General features: G+C 38.2%; 1 protein-coding gene across 8 annotated transcripts in view; it reads right to left on the bottom strand.

The window, feature by feature from the left end:
- The window catches only part of SMARCA2 (SWI/SNF related BAF chromatin remodeling complex subunit ATPase 2), a 195160-nt gene that overhangs the window by 135675 nt on the left and 39377 nt on the right, over nucleotides 1-20108 (bottom strand). For all 8 annotated transcript variants that reach the window (XM_058301759.2, XM_058301765.2, XM_023588455.3 and 5 more), the window contains exons 6-9: nucleotides 11737-11863; nucleotides 9621-9794; nucleotides 6622-6795; nucleotides 4108-4278 (exon numbers count right to left, since the gene is read on the bottom strand). In XM_058301759.2, coding sequence (XP_058157742.1) covers nucleotides 4108-4278; nucleotides 6622-6795; nucleotides 9621-9794; nucleotides 11737-11863 — 646 coding nt within the window. The remainder of the gene's footprint in view (nucleotides 1-4107; nucleotides 4279-6621; nucleotides 6796-9620; nucleotides 9795-11736; nucleotides 11864-20108) is intronic.

Raw genomic sequence — 20108 nt, 5'->3', positions numbered from 1 at the left:
ATGAGCCCTTGATACTGATGACTATGTTTATGAGCCTGTTTGCCTAAATTTCAACTAGGCCTAGAGCTGCAGGGTATCTAAGAGTTACCTCCTGAGAGCCTCCATGTTGTTCAAATGTGGCCACTCCCTAGGCCAAACTCAGTATGTAAATGCATTACCTTCCCCCCAGTGTGGGACATGACTCCCCGGGATAAGCCTCCCTGGTGCTGAGGGATTACTACCAATCACCAGCTGGCGACGCAACTAGAAAAAGACCTTGAATTAAAGGGAGAAATGGTAAAGACAAATGAGTTTATATAGCTAAGAGACCTCAAAATGAGTCGGGATGTCATTAGAGGAGTCATGCTTACATACATCTCAGGAGGATCCCAGAGACAGCCAAAGTAGATACAACCCCAGGTACTGGTGCCACTGAGGGCTATGGAGACACACAGATTCTACAGTCACGGCAGATGGCTCTGGAGTTCAGTGCCTTGTCAGTGGGCCCTACTTTGGAATTTGTGTTCCTGAGTGTTACAGAGTTGGACTCAGATGTGCCCTTTCTACACATGCCTCTTTTGTCACTTTTACTGAACCTGTGGTTAGCGCTGGGGTTGGTGTATACTCAGGAGACTTGAATCTCAGGACTGGCCATGTGCCAGCTGGGCCCTGAGCCTCAGCAGAGTTGCAACTCCCACTCTCTGGTGCATTGGACTTACCCAGGTCAGCTAACAGGAAGGTGAAGATGGTCAACCACCACACCAGGGAACCAAGAGAGTCTACAGCTGCAAGCAGGAGAACTGCATCCATCAACCATGTGGTATCTAAGCCTCCTCTCAATTTAGAGGTGAAGTGGACATCACCATCCCAGGGTCCACAGGATGGAGGAATAAAATATGGATTACAGTGGACTTACTGGTATTCTACTATAGAACTATTGTAACTCTAGCAATGGAAGAAATTCTATTATTAATGTGGAGACGGTGGCCATGATAGTTGCTGAGGGCAGGGAATAGGAAGAAGAGATATGATGTGGGGGCATTTTCAGGACTTGGAGTTGTCCTAAATGTTGCAGGGACAGATGCTGGACATTATATATCCTGCCACAACCCACTGAATGGACTGGGGGAGAGTGTAAACTACAATGTAAACTATAATCCATGCAGTGCAGGAGTGCACCAAAATACATTCACCACATGCAATGAATGTGCCACAATGAAAAACAAAAAAAGTAACCCTTTTTGAATTAAATAACAAGGTCAACCATACCCATCTTGAATAGTGCAGTTCTTAAAGTTATTGGTATTTCAGTTGTCCTAGAAACACTGCTACTAGCACAATCCTATGGGCTCACTGGGTAGAGCAGCCTTTCTCAAAATAAAGGTTTACTGATGCCTTAGTTAATTAAAAAAAAAAAATCTGCAGCTAGGTACAGCTTAATATTTAATCCTGTGGGAAAATGCTGAAAGGGACAGCAGAGAATGCTGAAGTTTACAGACACAGAAGTTTTCTTCTACTCTAAGGAAGGGGAGAAGAACTACAGATAATCCAAACTATCAAATAATAAGCTTCTGAAAACATCCATTTTCTTTGCACTTGAATAAAGGTGCATCTGGAATCAGGTAAATTCACTTTAAACTAAATCTTGAAGCCCTATGAAAGAGACAGGCTCCAGGAAGGATTAGGAAGGAACCCAGTTTCTTTTTTCCTCTTTTATCCCACTTCTTCGAGCAAGATGGTCCAGGAAGGAAATATAGCTTCCTCCTCAGTCCTCCTGAGGAAAGGAACTGTACAGATGTGAGGGATCCTTAGAGCATGAAAGGGACAAAGTAGAAGGCTGATCCTAAAGTAATAATTCTGCACATTCAGTCATGTAAGAGCATCAGCAGATGCTCAGAGATATCCACAAGGCAGACTGTCGTTGCTTTGGTACCGACTACTTATTCATTTGCCAGGAAAGCAGACCTCACTCCCAATTTGACTCCTAATTTCCCTTCATAGCATTCATCACAGTTTATAATTATATATTTAGTGCATATTTGATTAGTGTAATTCTCTCTTCCTCTTTCTCTTTCTCTCCCCCACTTTCTGCCCCTCCCCATGGTCTAACACAATGCCTAGCACCTAGTAAGTGTTCAGTTATTATTTGTTGAGTAAATGCATGGAATGGAAAAAATAAACATTATTTGCCAGCCTGCAGGCAAGAGTTTGGAAGAGTCATCCTATAGATCATGTACAGCAGACTATACCATGAAAACTATTGTGACAGGTCTCTGCTCTGTAGAGAGGAACAGATTAAAAATATAATCATAATCATTAACACTCAACTCTCTATCCTTCTTTGCCTATGATGATACAACTATCTAATATCTATGACAGAAATCTATTAATTGCAAGTCAGAAGCTCAAATCAGAGCCATTAAACTTTTAGTCACACAGAAATGTAGAATATGACTTCTAGTACACAAAACCCTAACAGTGACCTTTTAAATTTCTGCAACAATCTCTGAAACTGTCATTTAATTGGATCCACTTATGGAATATTATAGAATTGTATCTGTTTGCCTATGTGCTCTTCACTAACCCTGAAAATGTCTTTTAAGTCAGAAATTGGGAGCTGGAATGTTTCAAAGTCTATAATACCACACTGACAAGAAAATGAGGTACTCCTCACCAACTAAATGTCTAAATTCAAGTCCTGAGTCATTCCCTGTTCATCTTCACAATGGAGTGAGCTATCTTACACTAAAGAAATCAGGTGGAAAAAGGTGCCTTCTCAGTCATTTATTCCTCCTCCTTAATTATGAAACTGGGATAAGAATTCGGGAGCCATGAAATTAATTATTTTTTGAAAAACATTTTGTTCAATTATTCAATGTAGAGAATAAATTATTAAATGCTACAAACCCTCAATTGATTATAGCCCTATCAGAAATTATCATGTAAACAAAATTATCAACCAAAAACAAGATAAACAGAATACTTAGTTTCAGAGATGAACTATGTTCAACAGTTTCACTCATCAGATTACTCAAAATTGAAATATAATATCTTCATAGCAGAGATTCTAAGTCCTACCCTTCACTTTTCATGATAATTAGTATCGATTTTACAGAAAACTATTTTTTGCTAACTACTTATCTGCATATGACATACCTTGCTGCAACACCAGGGCAGCAGACCTGGGTGAACTATTTTGGCGTAGCCATATGTCCAAATAACCAGGTTGTAAGGTGCTCAAAAAGTATCCCAAAGCTATCTCTTACATCTTCTTCCAGCCTTTTTCAAGCTGTCTACTGCACCTTCTTCTTAATTTTCACTCCATTTTCTCAACGCAGCATTTCCTGGCCTCACTGGCATTAAATTTAAGCAAGCACTTATTAGATCCATCTTTTCCATTTCCTGTTGACTGAGTGTGTGCGCATGCACACATGCATACATGCGTGTGTCTGGTATGTGTTTACATTTCCTATGTTTCCCATTACTTCACAAGATGTTTTCTTTTTAAACATGGTACCAAACAATGGAAGTAAGGACTGACTCTTTTAAGTTGAATACATCCTACCCATTATGCCCTCCTCTCCAGTATGTGGTCTAATATACCTAATCAACTTTTTCATGCTAGGCCTATCTAATTGTTGCAATTCAATCATCTAAGCCAAGGGTTCTTAACAAGGGGTCCACAGACTCACAAGGGGTCCATGATTTCAGGGAGTCCAAGAGCTTGAATTGAATAAAATCAACTTATTAGCTTTATTTTCTCTGACCTCTAGCTGAAATCTAGCATTTCCTTCACTTACAAATATATGCAATAAATTACAGTAGTATTCATTTCATATCATATTACAGTTGCGGCATATCTTGACGCTCATCCACACTTTGAAATTACGGTAGTTGTTAGACCCAACACTAGTTGAGTATCCTAAAACTATCTGCTGCTACATTCTGAGAAGAGGTCCAAGTTTTCACCTGACTGGCAAAGGGGTCTGTGGAACAAAAAAAGGTTAAGAAGCCCTGATCTGAACCTTCCATGAGTATAACAAGCAGTACCTATTCAGGTATAACACATGCCTTGATACACCCTGCCAATACACCTGTGACCCAGCAGCAGCCACGGGAGCACCTCACCTTCTTTCTCCTCCTCCTCTTCTTCTTCTCTTTGGCTGCTTGGGCTTGTTTGTGCTCCCAAACCAGGTTGGTCAGGTTGGCCACATACTCATCAGTCTGCTGCAAAAGGTAAGCTAAGCGCCTGTCTTTCTTTTGATCAATCAGTTTTCTATAGCCCTCTTCATCTTCAGCCTAATAAGGAAAAAAGAGCATGGGAAGGGCATAAGGAAAGTTGGTAGGCAACTCCATTTTCCAGTCATCCCTGCCTTTGACAGCCTGAACTTTGGTGGGGAATGTAGAAAAACACTGAGCCAGGTTTCACAAGTCCCCCATAGTCTGGGACTTGGGGAGCAGGCAGAGAAGGGTGACACCTTAGTTCCAGGAGAATGGGATTCCCAACAAAGTGAGGATGCATAGCCCCACTCTAGTGCCAACTGCAAGGATGTGTGGTGTGATCAAGCACTTTGAGGCAGGGCTTTTTTCTTCTATGTTTTTGAAATGCATGCAAAAAAAAAAAATGTTTAGATTTGACAATTCACCAACTGAAGTTTATTTTTAACTTTATATTCTGGAAAATTTCTACTACAATCAAAAGTAGGGAGATTAGTTTAGTGAGCCTTCGTATAATCAACACCAAACAACAAAAATCCAATGATGGTCACTCCTGTTCCACTGCTACCTTCTGCCCTCCATATTCTCCCCCAGCCCCAAACTGGATTATCTTGAAGTAAATTCTAGACATAATATCCTTTCATTCATAAATATTTCGATAAGTAACCTTCTCAAGGAATCAAACAAGCTTTTAACAAATAACTTTTTGTAGTTAAAAGCAACATTTTTGGCACCACAAATGTTGTAGTTGATATGACAGCTCAAATTTGGGAGATATTTTTCACCAACCTGGACTGAATGATGAGCCTCAGTGACTGGAGGCAGTCATTCAGCATGAGAGGTCTGCTCTTGCTCAGCAATGAAACAGATACAGTAATTCCCACCTCCTCCTCACATTCAGCAACATTATGAGGTTAAATGACATAAAAACATGGACGGACTCTGAACCATTCCAAGAGAAATTTTTGTATACGTCCCAATAAAAGGACGCCCAAAATATTCTTCTCATGTGACACCAGGATAAAAGAAGCATGCTGCAAAATCTTCAAGAGGCAACTCCATTACAGAAAAGCTTAGGATCTTCAGTCCAGGGTGTCACTCTCGCATCTGCCCAAGTGACAGCAATTTCATCACTCAGTCTAGCCGTTATCTGCCCCATGGATGAGCATGAGCCTCAAATGCTATTATAACTCTAATTACTTTTGGTTATGGTTGATCTCACTTGAAGAAAGAGTGATAAAAAAAAACTTCAGTTTCTCTGTTATCTGTATATTCCATCATTTAATTGCAAAAATTAATGATTTGCAAATACCTAATCATTAGTGTCAAACCAATCTGTTTCTGAAGTTCTAATACAGTTTCACTTCAGTTGAATCAGACAAATGTGACTGCTTACTGCTCAAATTACTATAAAATGGTCACACTAGCTATTTAGAAATCTCTTGCACTGTCCCCTCCCTCCCAAAAAAGAAGAGAAAGACAGGATAAGATGGTAAGATTTAGTGGTACCTGGACACAGAGTCTTTTAAGATATAGTTTTTACTCTCTGGAATTAAAAACTAATGAAAACAAAATGCATACTAGCAAGGAAGACAGTATCACTGAGAATTTTCCAAGGTCATAATTATGGACAGAGGCTAAGGACCTTATCATTATCCCTTCAGACATTATATCCCATTATATCCCAGGAGGTCCCTTATCAAGATAGATCACACACACTTTTCTAAAACCAGGTGTGCTCTGAGGTTCCATCACAAAGAACATGGTCAATAAGACCAAACACTTAGGCTAATGATGTAAACCAATCCCTTCTGTGTTTTAGTGTTCATTAAAAGAGAACACAGTGCAGAAGCAACGATCCATGAATGGCCTTTGACAATAATACAGCTATTAGCAAAAAAGCGACATTTCAAAATTAATTTTTTAAAAAATCACTGTTTAATCTACTGGAGGATAGACAGTTTCTGCCATTAAAAATAAATAAATAAATACAAGAGGCTGCAAAAAAAAAAAGACCTTTTTAGTTTCAAAAATACAACTTAATGAGTTACTCCTTTGAAATGACACTTGTTCTCAAAAGAGGTGATATTTTAAAAAGCACTATATTCCCATTCTTCCATGTCTGGTTATGAGAAATACTGTACCTTGCTTTATGTGAGAAGCTATAATCTGAATAGAAATGCCACCTTAAGGCACAGAAATACTGTACTCATCAGTTATGCCCTAGAATTGGGACATTCAGTGTTTAGGGAAGAGAAGATGTTTTACTCCATGCTCCTTAAGTTCAAAGAAACTTCTTAAAATTTTTTGATAAGCACCTTCACATTCTCCTTCCACGACACCCATGTTTAACCTTCTCAGCACAAAATGGATGTGACGTGAGCATCTTTCCGGGTTCCAGTGGGGGAGGGGGAGGTCCCTTACCATCAGCCTCCGCATTCTCTCCTTTTCGATCCTCTCTGTCTCCTTCTTCTGCTCTCTTTCAGTGTTGGCATGCCAAGTTGCCACAGCTTTGGAAAGCTTCTGGATCTTCCCTGCCACAGACCGATGGTACTCCTTAAAATCTTTTGCATGTTGCAAAATACTGTTCAGGTATTCCTAAAAGGATACAAAGGTGTGAATAAAGATACTTAAAATCCATTTCCAAATGTCCTATGAAGTTCCAATGCAGTCCAGGAAAACTCTTAGTCTGTATTTAACAAAAATGAAAAACTAGAATCTGTTTTGGGACAGGTGCCCTAATGTGTCTCTATAGCTGAGGTATAAGTTTTGGAGTCATAGGAAAGATAACCTCTTAAAGTTTGTTTTGTTTTCAGCCTTCTCAGCCTCGAGGGTGTGGCCATATGAAAATAGGAAGATTGAGAGAAATCTAAATAATAGCAATAATAACATGTAAAGCAAATCACTGTTTCCAGAGACAATCAAGTTATAAAAGGAACGTTTCTTTTTTTTGGAGGTACCAGGGACTGAACCCAGGACCTCATATATACTCCCCAAGAGAGTTTTTGTTTGTTTGTTTTGTTCTTAGGAAGTACCAGAGATCAAACCCAGGACCTCATACATGGAAAGCAGGTACCCAACCATTTGGGCCACATCCACTCCCCTAAAGATGTTTTAACAAGCAAGGAAACTGCTTTTGAAAATGGTCATAATAATAGTGAGTGTATTTTGAAGATGGATGTCTGGAAATATTTCCATTGTTACACGAGTTTATTACTAAAAATGACGTGTCACTCTTAAGAACCCTCATGCTGTAAATGGGATTTTCGATCCTGTTTAAAAATCTTCCAAATAATTTTATTTAAAAAATAGTTAGAATATCTTCTAGAAAAAAAAAAGGAATGTTTCTTCTGTCTTAACTTCAATATGCTTTCGTTAATTCAATCATGACTTGAAATAAGTTTACACAAAGCTAAAAGGTGCATAATCTACATCTTCTCTTTAAATAAAGAGGGAAATGAGTACCCTATTTACAATAAAAGCCAACATTTTTTACAAAACTAAGCTGAGCACTAAATTAGGGACAGAAAAACAAATGTGAAATTTATAGGATCATGATACAAAATCAAATCCTACATCAAAATATCTCCATACTTCTAGAAAAGAATGTTTTTTAAATATTTGCCCCTGTGAAATCTCTAACTGGGCTCTATAAAGAACCCAAGATACTATATTTATACCTGTTATAAAAATAACATTTTGCTCTCTTCTTTTCTTCTCCAAATTCCCTTTCCCCAGGGTTTTGCACTAAGAAACCCGCCCATGCCAAGCAGTCAGCAAGTTCCCATGTGTGGTAGGTTGAATTATACATCCCAACAAACACACGTTCTTAATTGGTATCCCTGTGGGTGGGAACCCATTGTAAACAGGACCTTTTGAAGATGTTATGTTTAGTAAAGATGTGGCCAACTGAAAAAAAGGTGGATCTTAATCGTATTACTGGACACGTTAAAAAGGAATGAAAGCAGAAGCCAGCAACAGACAAAATCACAGGGAGGAGTCAGAAGCCGGAAGTCAGAGGAAACCAGAAGAGCAGATGTAAGGAGAGAGAGGTCACCATGCAATGGGAGGCAGGGAGATGCAGGCTGAGGAACCCCAAGGGCTGTGGCAAGCCAGCACCACGACACTACAGATTCTGGGGAGACAGCATGGCCTCGCTGATGCCTGGAGTTTGGACTTTGAGCTTCTGAAACCATGAGCCAATTAATTCCTGACGTTAAGTCAACCTATGTGTGGTATTTGTCACAGTACCTGGCAAACCAAGACACCATGAGTTGTAAACATGACACCTGCCTGGCATTCACGGAAGCTGGTCTCACACCTCATCTGGCTACTGACCAACTGTGTGGCCCTGGGCAGGTCCCTCACACATCTGTCTTGGTCTAAGTGTCCACCTCTATAAAAGAGTGTGGTCAGACTATGCAACTTCTAGAGAAGCTTTCTGTTTTGTGATCTCCCCACCACTCTCAATGGTCCATTTTTTAGTAGTTACGACTCCATTCAATTACTTAATAAGCCATCTCTGTTCAGATGAGGTTAAGAAGAGCATGGGGTCTGTAATGGGTTGAATAGTGGCTCCCCCTCCCCAAATTTACGTCCATCTGAAAAGGTGGAATGTGCCCTTATCTTGAAATGGGGTCTCTGTAGATTTAATTAGTTAAAGATCTTGAGATGAAATTAGCGAGGGCTTAGAGTGGGCCCTAAATCTAATGACTGGTATCTTGATAAGAAAAAGGAGAGGAAGATTTGAAGATGCACAGAGGAATAGTGAAGAACGCCATGAGATGATGCAGGCAGAGAGTGGAGTGATACAGCTACAAGCCACAGGAGGCCAAGGATTGCGGGCAACCTACAGAAGCCAGGAGACAGGCAAAAGAAGGTTTCTCCCTCAGGGACTCTAGAGCAGGGGCTCTTAATCCTTTTTGTTCCACAGACCTTTTTGCCAGTCAGGTGAAAACCATGGACACCTTCTCAGAATGTAGCAGCAGATAGTTTTATGACACTCAGTTGGCATTGGGACTAACAACTACCTCAATTTTGAAGTGTGGATGAACATGAGTGATTTTCTGAGAAATGCAACAACTGACTGTGATATGAGATGAACACTACTGTAATTTACTGCATACATTCAGTATGTATGCAATACAGTGACGCGAAGGAAATGCAAGATTTCAGTTAGTGACCAGAGAAAATAAAGACAAGTTGATTTTTTTTCAATTCAAGTTCATGGACCTGCTGAAATCTTTCCGTGGACCCCTTGGTTAAGAACCTCTGCTCTAGAAGAAACCAACTCTGCAGGCAGCTTGACTTTGAACGTCCAGCCTTCAGAACTGTGAGGGAATAAATTTCTGTTGTTTTAAGCCACCCAGTTTGCGGTAGATTTGTTACGGCAGCCCTCGGACACTAAGACAGGGTCCTGGTACCTGGTGCTTCTGCCGGCGTTTCCTCTCCTGCTCAATCTTCTGCTGCTTCTCCAGTTTCTCCGTCATGCGGGCTTCCCTCAGAGTCTGGCGCTTGCTCCGTTTGTAAGCCTTAGAGTTGAGCGCAGTCTCGAGGGTGGTGTCCCGGCGCATGCAGGCCACCACCTCCTGTCGCAGCTGTGAGGAGGAGACAGTCAGAGGCCTCCCCAAGCACAAGAAAGATTTCCGAGCCATGGCCCCCTCTCGTTTCAATTTAATGGAGTAGAATGGGGACCCCCCACAAGGTTCTCAATCACAGTTGGGCTTTTAATGAATGAAGGAATGAAATCATGCCAAAAGCTCATGGTGTTTTCAAGGATGGTACATGTTTTCTTTCCAAATAATTCAGATAAAAAGCAATTCTGTCATAGTAAAAATAGAGTAAGTAAATGTTGTCCTGGCTTTGACTAAATTAATTCATTCTACTTCATTATTCTAATAATGTTAATTAGTTAATAGGCCAATTTTATTTTTACTTCATTTTAAATACCATACTAACAGTCTCTTTGTACTTAAGGATTAACTTTAATGATGTTCTGCAAAAAGAATAAAAGAGTTACTTTCCATTCCTGTCATCTGGTAGCAGCACGTATTCAAACAATGTTAATTCAGAGTCTCATATAAAGGATGGTAGGTACCAGTTGTGGCTTCCTTCCATTCCTAACAATGATATTCTTTACAAGATATTTGAATTGTACATTATATCATGGACTTATTTTTTATTATCATAAATATAATACCCATAGTTTATGCTATGTTGCGGTAGGGGTTACAGGGATGGGGTTTATACATTACAACAATAGTTCATTTGAATCTGAAATCAGCATCAACAGCAATGAATTTAATCGGGAAATTTCATAGAAAACAGATTTTCCAATAATATTTAAAAATCGGAGACCAATAAGAGTTCAGTATAGTGAAGCTAATTTGAATATAATCATATTCCTGAAAGTATATCTGGTTAATATTCATTTAACAAATTTTTATCAAGCACTTTATTAATTAATGTGTATTGTGACGTCATCTTTAAGAAAGAAGTAAACAAAACTCAGGGAATTTTTTTCCCCATTTAAGTTTAAATCTACTCTCACAAACCCATAGCCAAGTGGCACAGAACCACCACTGATGTCCTCTTGTGATATTATAACCAGTAAGGAAAATTGTACACCAAAGTTCAAATGACCATAGCAAGTGAGCCTAGCCTTGTGATTTCAGTCACATCCTCCAACAGACCAAGTCGTGCAATTCAATACTTCCAAACTACTGTCATTCATTTATAATTTACTATGCATGCTCCAGGACCTTAACAAAACAACCCATCTGACCGGGAATGAAATGCTCATTATTCCATTTGGCATAGTGAAGCAGTCTGTGGAATAGGAGACCCACTCCTTTTGGGTCCACAAGCCAAAACTCACCAAAGTGGAAATTAGCTCTATTTCATTCCACTAGTCTCCTACTAATTTAGAAATGATAACATCATTAAACCAACTTTATTAATAAGTAACTATTAGGAACCATAACAAAAACAACAGGGACTAATTCACTGAACTATTAGTCAATGTGTCAATCTCCTCCAAGCTTAGGTTTTGATGAATAATCAACAGTTACAAGACATAGTTTTACATGCCTGTCTAAATGATGAGCTATTCATTCTGAAAGAATAGCTATCACATTTATTAAACTTTTTTTCATAGTCACGGCTAATATTTTATATTTGTGCTTACAAAGAAGCTCCAAAGTAGCACTTTCTTATTTTTCTTAGGAGTCATAAGAGCAAACATGAACTTTCCCATTCATTTCCAAGCTTTCATACACAGTAACCAAAAGCCGCAATTTTAACTTTGTAACTATTGTAGATGAGAAAAATATTTCAAATATACAGAAGAGAAAAGCAGTATAATAACAATTCATCTTCATTACTTTTAGCTGCATGCTGTTGTCTAAAAGACATGCTATTTTACTAACTTTATATTTTTATAACAATCCTGAATAGAATTAAAGGAACTTCACGGATCACACTCTAGGAACAATTATATTTATTTCCTACATCACAGGTTCATTGGGGAAAAGGTATTACCTGACGTTGGAAATTAAGTAACCGAAGTGCTTTCAGTTCCACGGTTGCTTTGGTTCGTAAATCTGGTGGCAAAGAGCCAGGTAGATTTTCCAGTTCTTGTATCCTATGAGCGATACGAGCCTGAAGTCTAAACGAGATGATAAAATTGATTGGGATAGGAATATACATTACTTAAATTTAGTCTTAAATGATAAACAATAACCTTAGGTTTAAGTTCATGGCAAAATATATTCTAGGTACTGATGGCTGATTTCTGACACCCAACCAGATATTCTGATGTGAAGCAGAGAAAAGCTAACTTTGCATTAACGCAGGCAGGTGCTGTATGTTACTTAACCCTCTGAGCTTCTACATAATCTCTCCCTAACATCAAGGAATGAAGACTTATATATATAATACTTCTAGGAGGAAAGTCAAATGATGTCGCTCACTCTGAATAAGAGAAAAATAAGAACAAGGAAAACTGAATTCCATCCAGAGTGCAGTACTGAGACAACAGTTTCCTTTCTAACTTCTATCCTGTCCTAAGGCAACCAGGCCCTTTGCCTGCCTTGCCAAGATGCTGATGACGCCAGCCGGTAAGTCCACGTGGGCAATAGCAGCTTTGGGTGCCGAGGCCACAGAGAGCAGCCAACCCGAAACATTGAGAGAGAGCCCTGCCAACCACAACCACTTCCTCCCTGAGCGGTGCTTGCTTGAGAAAAGAAAGGGCAAATTAGGCCTTCTTGAAAATCAGGTTTGGGGGCCACAGATTCATTAGTCTTTAAAAACGAAGAGTTTCTATTGAAAGATTGCTGGGGATTTGTATTTCACAGATCATCAAAAATATAACTGCAGGTACTTCCTCCTAATAAAGGCAGAAGAGAAAAAATAAAAGACAGTTCATTTTCTTCATCCATTCAGGATTCTCTTACCAGTACCTACATTAGCTCCTGGTTTTAGAGTTTACCTGGATCCTAACAATATTTTTTTAGTAATAATAAACTTTATTTTTAGAGAAAATTTAGACTTACAGAAAGTTACACCAAAAGTATAGGAAATTCCATATAATTCCCCCATGTACACCCACACACCCAATTTCCCCTATTATTAACATTTAGATTGCTGTGGTACATTTGTTACAATTGATAAATCAATATTGAAGCACTGCTACTAACCAAAGTCTACAGTTCACATTACGGTTTATACTTTGGGCTATACAGTTTTATAGGCTTTGACAAATTTATGTCATGTATCTGTCACTGCGGTATCATACAGAACAACTTCACTGCCCTAAAAATGCCTAATAACATTTTAATCTTACAAATAATTATATGTCATTTATATTCTTTTTTTTTTCTTATTTCTCTCCCCTCCCCACTCCGGCCCCCATTGTCTGCTCTCTGTGTCCATTCGCTGTGTGTTCTTCTGTGTCTATTGTATTCTTATCAGGTGGCTCCGGGAACCCATCCTGGGACCTTCTGGAGTGGAAGAGAGGCAATCATTCTCTTGCTCCACCACAGCTCCCTAGTTCACTGTGTCTCGTATTGTCTCTTCTCTGTGTCTCTTTTTTATGTTGTTGTTGCCTCATCTAGCTGTGTCAGCTCTCCGTGTGGGTGGCACCACTCCTGGGTGGTCTGCTCTCCTGCACTGCACAGGGCAGCACTCCTTGCGCAGGGGCCACTTCGTGCACAGGGCGCACCCCTGTGCGGGGTGACACACCTTGCACGTGGCAGCACTCCACATGGGCCAGCTCGCCACATGGGCCAGGAGGCCCCGGGTATCAAACCCTGGACTTCCTATATGGTAGGCAGAAGCTCTATCTGTTGAGCCATATCCACTTCCTTATATGCCATTTAAACCTATTTTTGGAACTCCCTCCCCCAACATTTGGGTAAAAACTATATTAGAATATATTCCAACAAAGAAAGAATAGTAATAAAAATGGTAATAAGTTAAACTAAGCATTTAGTGTACAATCTTATTTAATTCTCTCTCTCTGTCTCTCTCATATACACACACTGTAAATGTTAGTATAGTCCCATTTTATGGAAAACTGAAACGTGGAGACATTAAACATGTAAACCTCACAGAGCTAGTAAAGAAGGGAGCCAAGATTAGGATCTTGGTCTACCTGATACCAAAATCACTGCAATGATTCTGTAGATAATTAAAATGTACTTTCTAACCTTCAACCTCAACTATAAAAGATTATCATAAAGGATTCTGTTTAAAAGTAATATTGTGGTTTTGTAAACTTTTATGACATAATACATTAAGATTAAGTTATTGGGAAACAGATGTGGCTCAACCAATTGGGCTCCCGTCTACCATACAGGAGGCCCAGGGTTCACAGCCCAGGGCCTCCTGGTGAGGGCAGGCTGGCCCACACGGAGTGCCAGCCCACATGGGAATGCCACCCCTTGCAGGAGTGCCATCCTGCATGGGAGTGCCGCCCAGTGCAGAAAAGCCGCCCTTCGCAGGAGAGCCAACCGACGTGGAAAGCTGGTGCAGCAAGATAACACAACAAGGGACACAGAGGAGAGGAAATAAGAAGACACAGAAGGACAGGGAATTGAGGTGGTGCAAGAGAGTAATCACATCTCTCCCACTCCAGAAGGTCCCAGGATCGGTTCCCATAGCCACCAAATGAGAATACAAGCAGACACAGAAGAACACAAAGAGAATGGACAGAGAGCAGACAACAGGGGAAATGGGGGAAGGGGGGCAAGGAGAAATAAATAAAATGAATCTTAGAGAAAAAAAAAAGATTAAGTTATCTTTAAGTTTCTGAGACTTAATAAATATCTTAATACTTAATATGGCCCAAATACCAAAATGTGTTTTTTTATAGACTGTATAGCCTGTAAGCTTTAGGCTTACAGAAAATCTGCACAGAAAGTACAGGGAGTTCCCACATACTCTTCCCCACCCTTCCCACCCCTAGTTTCTCCTAATTAAAATAAGTGCTAATTAAAATTTATAGTTGGTTGGCTTGGGAGTGAAATAAAATGTTATCTCTTTCAAAATTTTTAAAATAGTAGCAAGAGAAATGCTTACTTTTTCACTGATTTCACTGAACATAATATTTATGACAGCGTCCTCTTTAATTCGGCACATATATACTATTGATACTGATTTACTGAATAATTTATAATCATGATGTTTTATTATTAGAGTTTTCATTATTACCATTGTTATTTTAACTATGTGTACCATTACAAACAATAGCACTGTAAAATGGTTTAATCATGCAACAGACTAAAAATTTATTTAAAAAAAAAACACTTTCATCCTTTTCCTCTTTTGGTAAATTGTTCAAACTCTCCCACTTTTTTTTTTTTTTTTACATTCCTTTTACTATAGACGCTCATGGAATTAACATCATTTTTTTTCACTATATGAAACAAATGTCTTCTTTATTAATCCAATTCAACTTCGTAAATATCCACATAGCCAAAAACCTCAAAATATAGCAAAAGATAATACAACTTAACAATCAGGCTGTTATTTGCAAAACTCTACCATGGTCATTGTATATATGGCCATAACCTACAGAATTGAGTGGGAGGGAGTGTAAACTACAATGTAATCTATAATCCATGATCAGTGGCAATGTCCCAAATTTGTTCATCAATTGCAATGAATGTACCACAGCAAAAAATAAAAATATACTTTAAAATTGGAAAAAAATACACCATGGATGTTTTTCTTAAACGCACAGTTCAAAGAAAAAAACAAAAACAATTTTATTTTTGCAGGATTATGGCCATATTAAAGGGAAAATTTATTATTATAGTGGTGTTTGATGATGGCCAAGGATTTGGTTTTCTACTTAGTTCTATATTTATTATAGTCCTTTCTCTTTTGACTATCCTAGAACTCAAATTATCCCTTGGTGTTCTGGTTTACCCTCTTGGACAAAGTGGGTCAAGTGCTTCTTCCCTAAACCTCCAAAGAACTATGAAACTAGAACTAAATAAATAATCTTAGGACTGACAGGCTGACACTGTAGAGATTAAATCACACTGAACTGAGAGGATGTGAGTTGGGGGTAGGGAGCTGGGATTGGTGGTGCCTTGGGGTAGACAGGGAGTTGGGTGACGGAGGCACTGGAGTAGGTGGGGAACTGGGGGGTACACTTCTCTCAGGAAGGACTGCTTCTCCAAAAAGGCCTAGTAATTTGTCAGTGCATCTCAGATTCCCCAGCACAAAAGAACCTGTCTTTTGTGAAGGGAGGCAAGGACTACAAAGTACACACTATAGGAGGAGAGGACTCCATAGTCTGGACAGATGCCATGGGAAAATTATATGCATTTGATTCAGCACATGGGGGGGTGGGTAGAAAAGTATGCAAGGGGCTTTTTTAACATAGGAAATTTTAACTTTTTGTTGTTGTGGTGGTGGTGGTGAATAGAAATCTTCATTTTTAAATAATGCTCCTCTCCAGACAATTTCATCTACCCATCAATGGGATTCAGCGGGTAGTCCGATAAAGAGATTCAGGATTCTAAACTTCCTGAAACAACAAGATGTAATACCGCATAACTGCAGGAGGCTCATTTACTGTCCTCACGAGTACAGAAAATTGAAGCAGAATTAGGTCAGTCGGGTTTTTCATACAGATTGAACAGTAAATCAAGAGGGGTTACTGTTCTAGCAAGAAAAAGAGTTCCATTAAAGGCAACAGATATTTGTTCAGGTCCAAAGGAGAAGTTTATGATTCCTGTAGGAGAGTTATTTGAACAGAAAATGACACTGGCACATTTTGTTCCTTCAAGGACCTGAGCACCACTTTAAAGAGAGAGAGTCTGACTTTTTGTAATGCTGCTGGGAAAGTGGCCATTGGTAATTTTTGAGACCGAATTTTCAGAGTTGCAATGGAAGAAAGGACAGGACAAAAATCATAGGTAAGTAGCCTATGTTTGCTTCCTAAAACAAGATGTACTACTGTTTTCCTACTAAACTCTGACTTGATATCAAAAAGGACTGACATATTCAAAGATGCTCTTCCCAAATAAACTCCTTTAAGTGAACCACATCTTTCATGCAAACATTTGTGGAATTAGTTTACATGCCAATGAGATCATTCCTGCACCACTTTTGATCTAACATCTAACTCTAGATGAAGGAAACTGAAGTTAGGTATATTGAGAGAATAGAAAAAGAAAGAAAAAGCAAAACTAAAGCACACAGAAATTTCTCTCTGCCACTTAGAGGGAAGCAATAAAGTTCTATCGTTAAAAAAAAAGCTGGCTGAAAAAAAAAGGATCCAATGGGGAAGCATGTTTAAATGGAGAATTTGTACAGCTCTGAGGCAAAGTGTTCATATAAAGAAACTTATTTATGCTACTACTGAATAAAGAATATCAATTTGCCAAAATTCTGATTTTATGAAAAGCAGTCAAGCAGTTTAAAAGTTTTTAAAAAAAAAATTAAGATTCTGACCATTTTCTTTCAATTTTCAGACAAGGTAAATGATATTACGATGGTCAAGAAAATTAACATCTGTCAAAGAATTTCTGACAGATGATTTTCTCTTAAAGTTCATCAAATTGTAAAAGAATCCTTTTTAAAAGACTGTGCTCAAATCGCCCATCAGATACCCAAGATACCCAAGACTTTTCCAGTTATCAGTGTTAAAGGCTAGTAAGTCATTCTCTTGCAGAAGGCCAAATGGAAAACTGTTTCTCAGCTGTCTTTTACAAGTGCCTAGGGGACTTAATCTAACCCTTTAAAGGAATGAATTTAACTAATCTCTACAGTTGAACAATTTATCTTCATCCAGACATAAAACAGCTATTGCTCTATAACTAAAGATAAAACTTACCCCACAATGCTGCCAGTACAAACCTATGCTTCTTCTACAGATGGCTAGGGGAAATTTTAGGACAAAGGACACATCAGATTTTTGGACCTAGGGTTTTCCAGATTAAACATTTCAAAAGCCATATAGCTTTATAAAGGAAGAACCATTTATTAAGTAGTAGTAGTAATAATAATATGAAAAATAGCATTTTACCACATTCTACAATATTTATAAGTTAAAAGATACCAATAGACACATTTTTTAGAATTAATGTAGGAGTGGTAGATGGAAGCTTTTTTTTAATACATTGAAATAATTTAAATTGTACAACATGATATGTACATTTTGGTAGACTATTTATTAAGAATCACTTCCCAAAAAGGTGCTAAAATGAGCTCAATATAAGAAAGGCCTACAGTTAAAATTCTGGCAAAAAATGATAAATAAAAATTTGGAGTCACCAAGACAGAGTTCCAAACATACACACATAGAAAAAAATGCAGGCTGAATAAGGAAAAAAATCCAGAAATTTTATATAAAATTTCTAAGTATAGGGTTATCTAATTTATGAAGGTATTTGGCATTATTTAACAAAGGTACTGGTAGCATAAATACCTTCAGGGTATGGAAAAAAGTGTTAGCTTTAGGAGGTAAAAATTTTAGAATAATTAAACAATAACTCCCTATACTATTACTGTTGTGAGAAGAGAATAATAAATGAATTTGCCAACTATCTTGATTTGCTTGAACTTCCATTTTATCTAGGGAATTATAAAGAAGAAACAGAAGTTAACTGAAGGAGGCTAACGTACCAATAATCCTTTGTGGTGCTGATAAAAAATTTTTTTTTAAATCCTGCCTAGCCTGGGAGGAAGAACTGTAATAAAAATTGAAGCTAACACCAGCAAAGTCCATTGGTCTTAACCAAAGGACTATAATCTATATCAACATCCTAGTTGCTAATTAACAAACTGGGACATCCTGTCTGAATCCCATACCACACCCGTCTTGAAGTTCACATAGCTCACGTACCCATTGTCCTCAACCCTCCCCATTTTCCCCCCACCATCCCTTTGTTTCAAGGAACCATCTAAGCTGTTCCTCCAGCTCAACCTTTTAAACAGAAATCTCTTTCGGTGCTGCTCCTGCATTAATGCAATTTTAACTCAATAAACTTACTCTGTAACTCTTTTTAAAATGTTTGTTTTCTTTTCATCACAACAGTACTTGGTGTCAAAAGTGGGATCGGAAGTTGGTGCTGGGACAATGGCTCCGACACCTCTGAGAGAAGCAAGGTACCTGCAGGAATCCTTTGTGTTCCATCCTGTCTGGGGCCATCTCCTGGCTCACCCAGGTAGCCCCTCTCAGATCTTTGAACTCTTGCAATGTTGTAGTTGGGGTTAAAATCCATTTGTTGAGCTAAAGTCTGAATTGGCCCTCAGAGGGGTTCTGTTTTTGCCTGTCAGGTAAGAGAATTCTCTTCTGTTTCTGCTTCTTTACTGTTTCTCTACTATTGTGGGAAACAGTCAGTTTTTCCTACCTCAGGATGGTAGTTATAAATCAACACATGAAAATTCTTAAAAGAGCTCTATTTGAATTGCTAAAAATTAAGTAAGCACTTATGTTGGTAAATGAATACTCCTTGAGGCAAATTTTAATAGTCAAACAGGACAAAAAGTCATATAAAATGAGACTGAAGGAACTATTTAAAGGAAAGAAGCTAAAAAGTTTTAAAAAAATTCTTCCATAATTTTTTTGCCACAAGGGTCTTCTCCTAACCTTGAAAACTGGTTTGAGCAACTATGGGGGGCGGGCTGAGTGTGGAAAGATAGGGGAGATATGAGTTCTGCTTAGAACTGTATTCTAGATCTGGAAGTTAAAATAATAGGGACAGAGGGAATATTATAGAACAAACCTTGTTTTGTACAGTCTTTCCTATAATTTCCCAATTACATTTTAAACTTTGAGTTAAGAGTTAATCCAAATTTCAGTAAATAAAAAAAGGTCCTTAAAAGCTAAAGAAAAGTTTTTCCAAACCATGATTGAACAAATTAAACTATTATAATATATACTGCAAAGTCCGATATAGAGTATGCTTCTGATTTTCACAATTTTAAGGTATTTTGAAATTTTAAGGTATTATGAAAACAACGAAGTTTTTAACCTATGGAAGAAAAAAGAAGAAAAAAAGATTTCTTATATAATCATTTTTTTTTCCTACTCAAGCATAATCTCCCTAGGTTATATGGATACTAATATAAAATAAGGTAGCATTAAGTGTGTTAAATATTCAAGATTATGAAAATTTTAAGTTTTTGGTTAATAAAATTGTTACAAATGTCTTTCAAAAAATAATTGTTTTGCCTAAAATTGAAATGACTAGTTTTTCTCAGAACAGAATGAGTGATTTAAGACTTAAATGAATATGAAAGAAGTAAAAGGTTTGTGAAAGCTTGTTTAAAGGGGTGTGTCTTGTCCCAAGATAAGATGGCTGGTTTCATAAAATCAGGATGGAAATATGCAGGACAAGGCTTGAATGCATATGGTAAGTTGTAGAAAGGTTAGTGGAAGTAAATTTTGTTTA

The sequence above is a fragment of the Dasypus novemcinctus genome, chromosome 8, assembly GCF_030445035.2.
Source record: "Dasypus novemcinctus isolate mDasNov1 chromosome 8, mDasNov1.1.hap2, whole genome shotgun sequence".
NCBI classification, from domain to species: Eukaryota; Metazoa; Chordata; class Mammalia; order Cingulata; family Dasypodidae; genus Dasypus; species Dasypus novemcinctus.
Note: the sequence above shows the minus strand (reverse complement) of the source record. Positions and strands in the feature narration are given on the sequence as shown.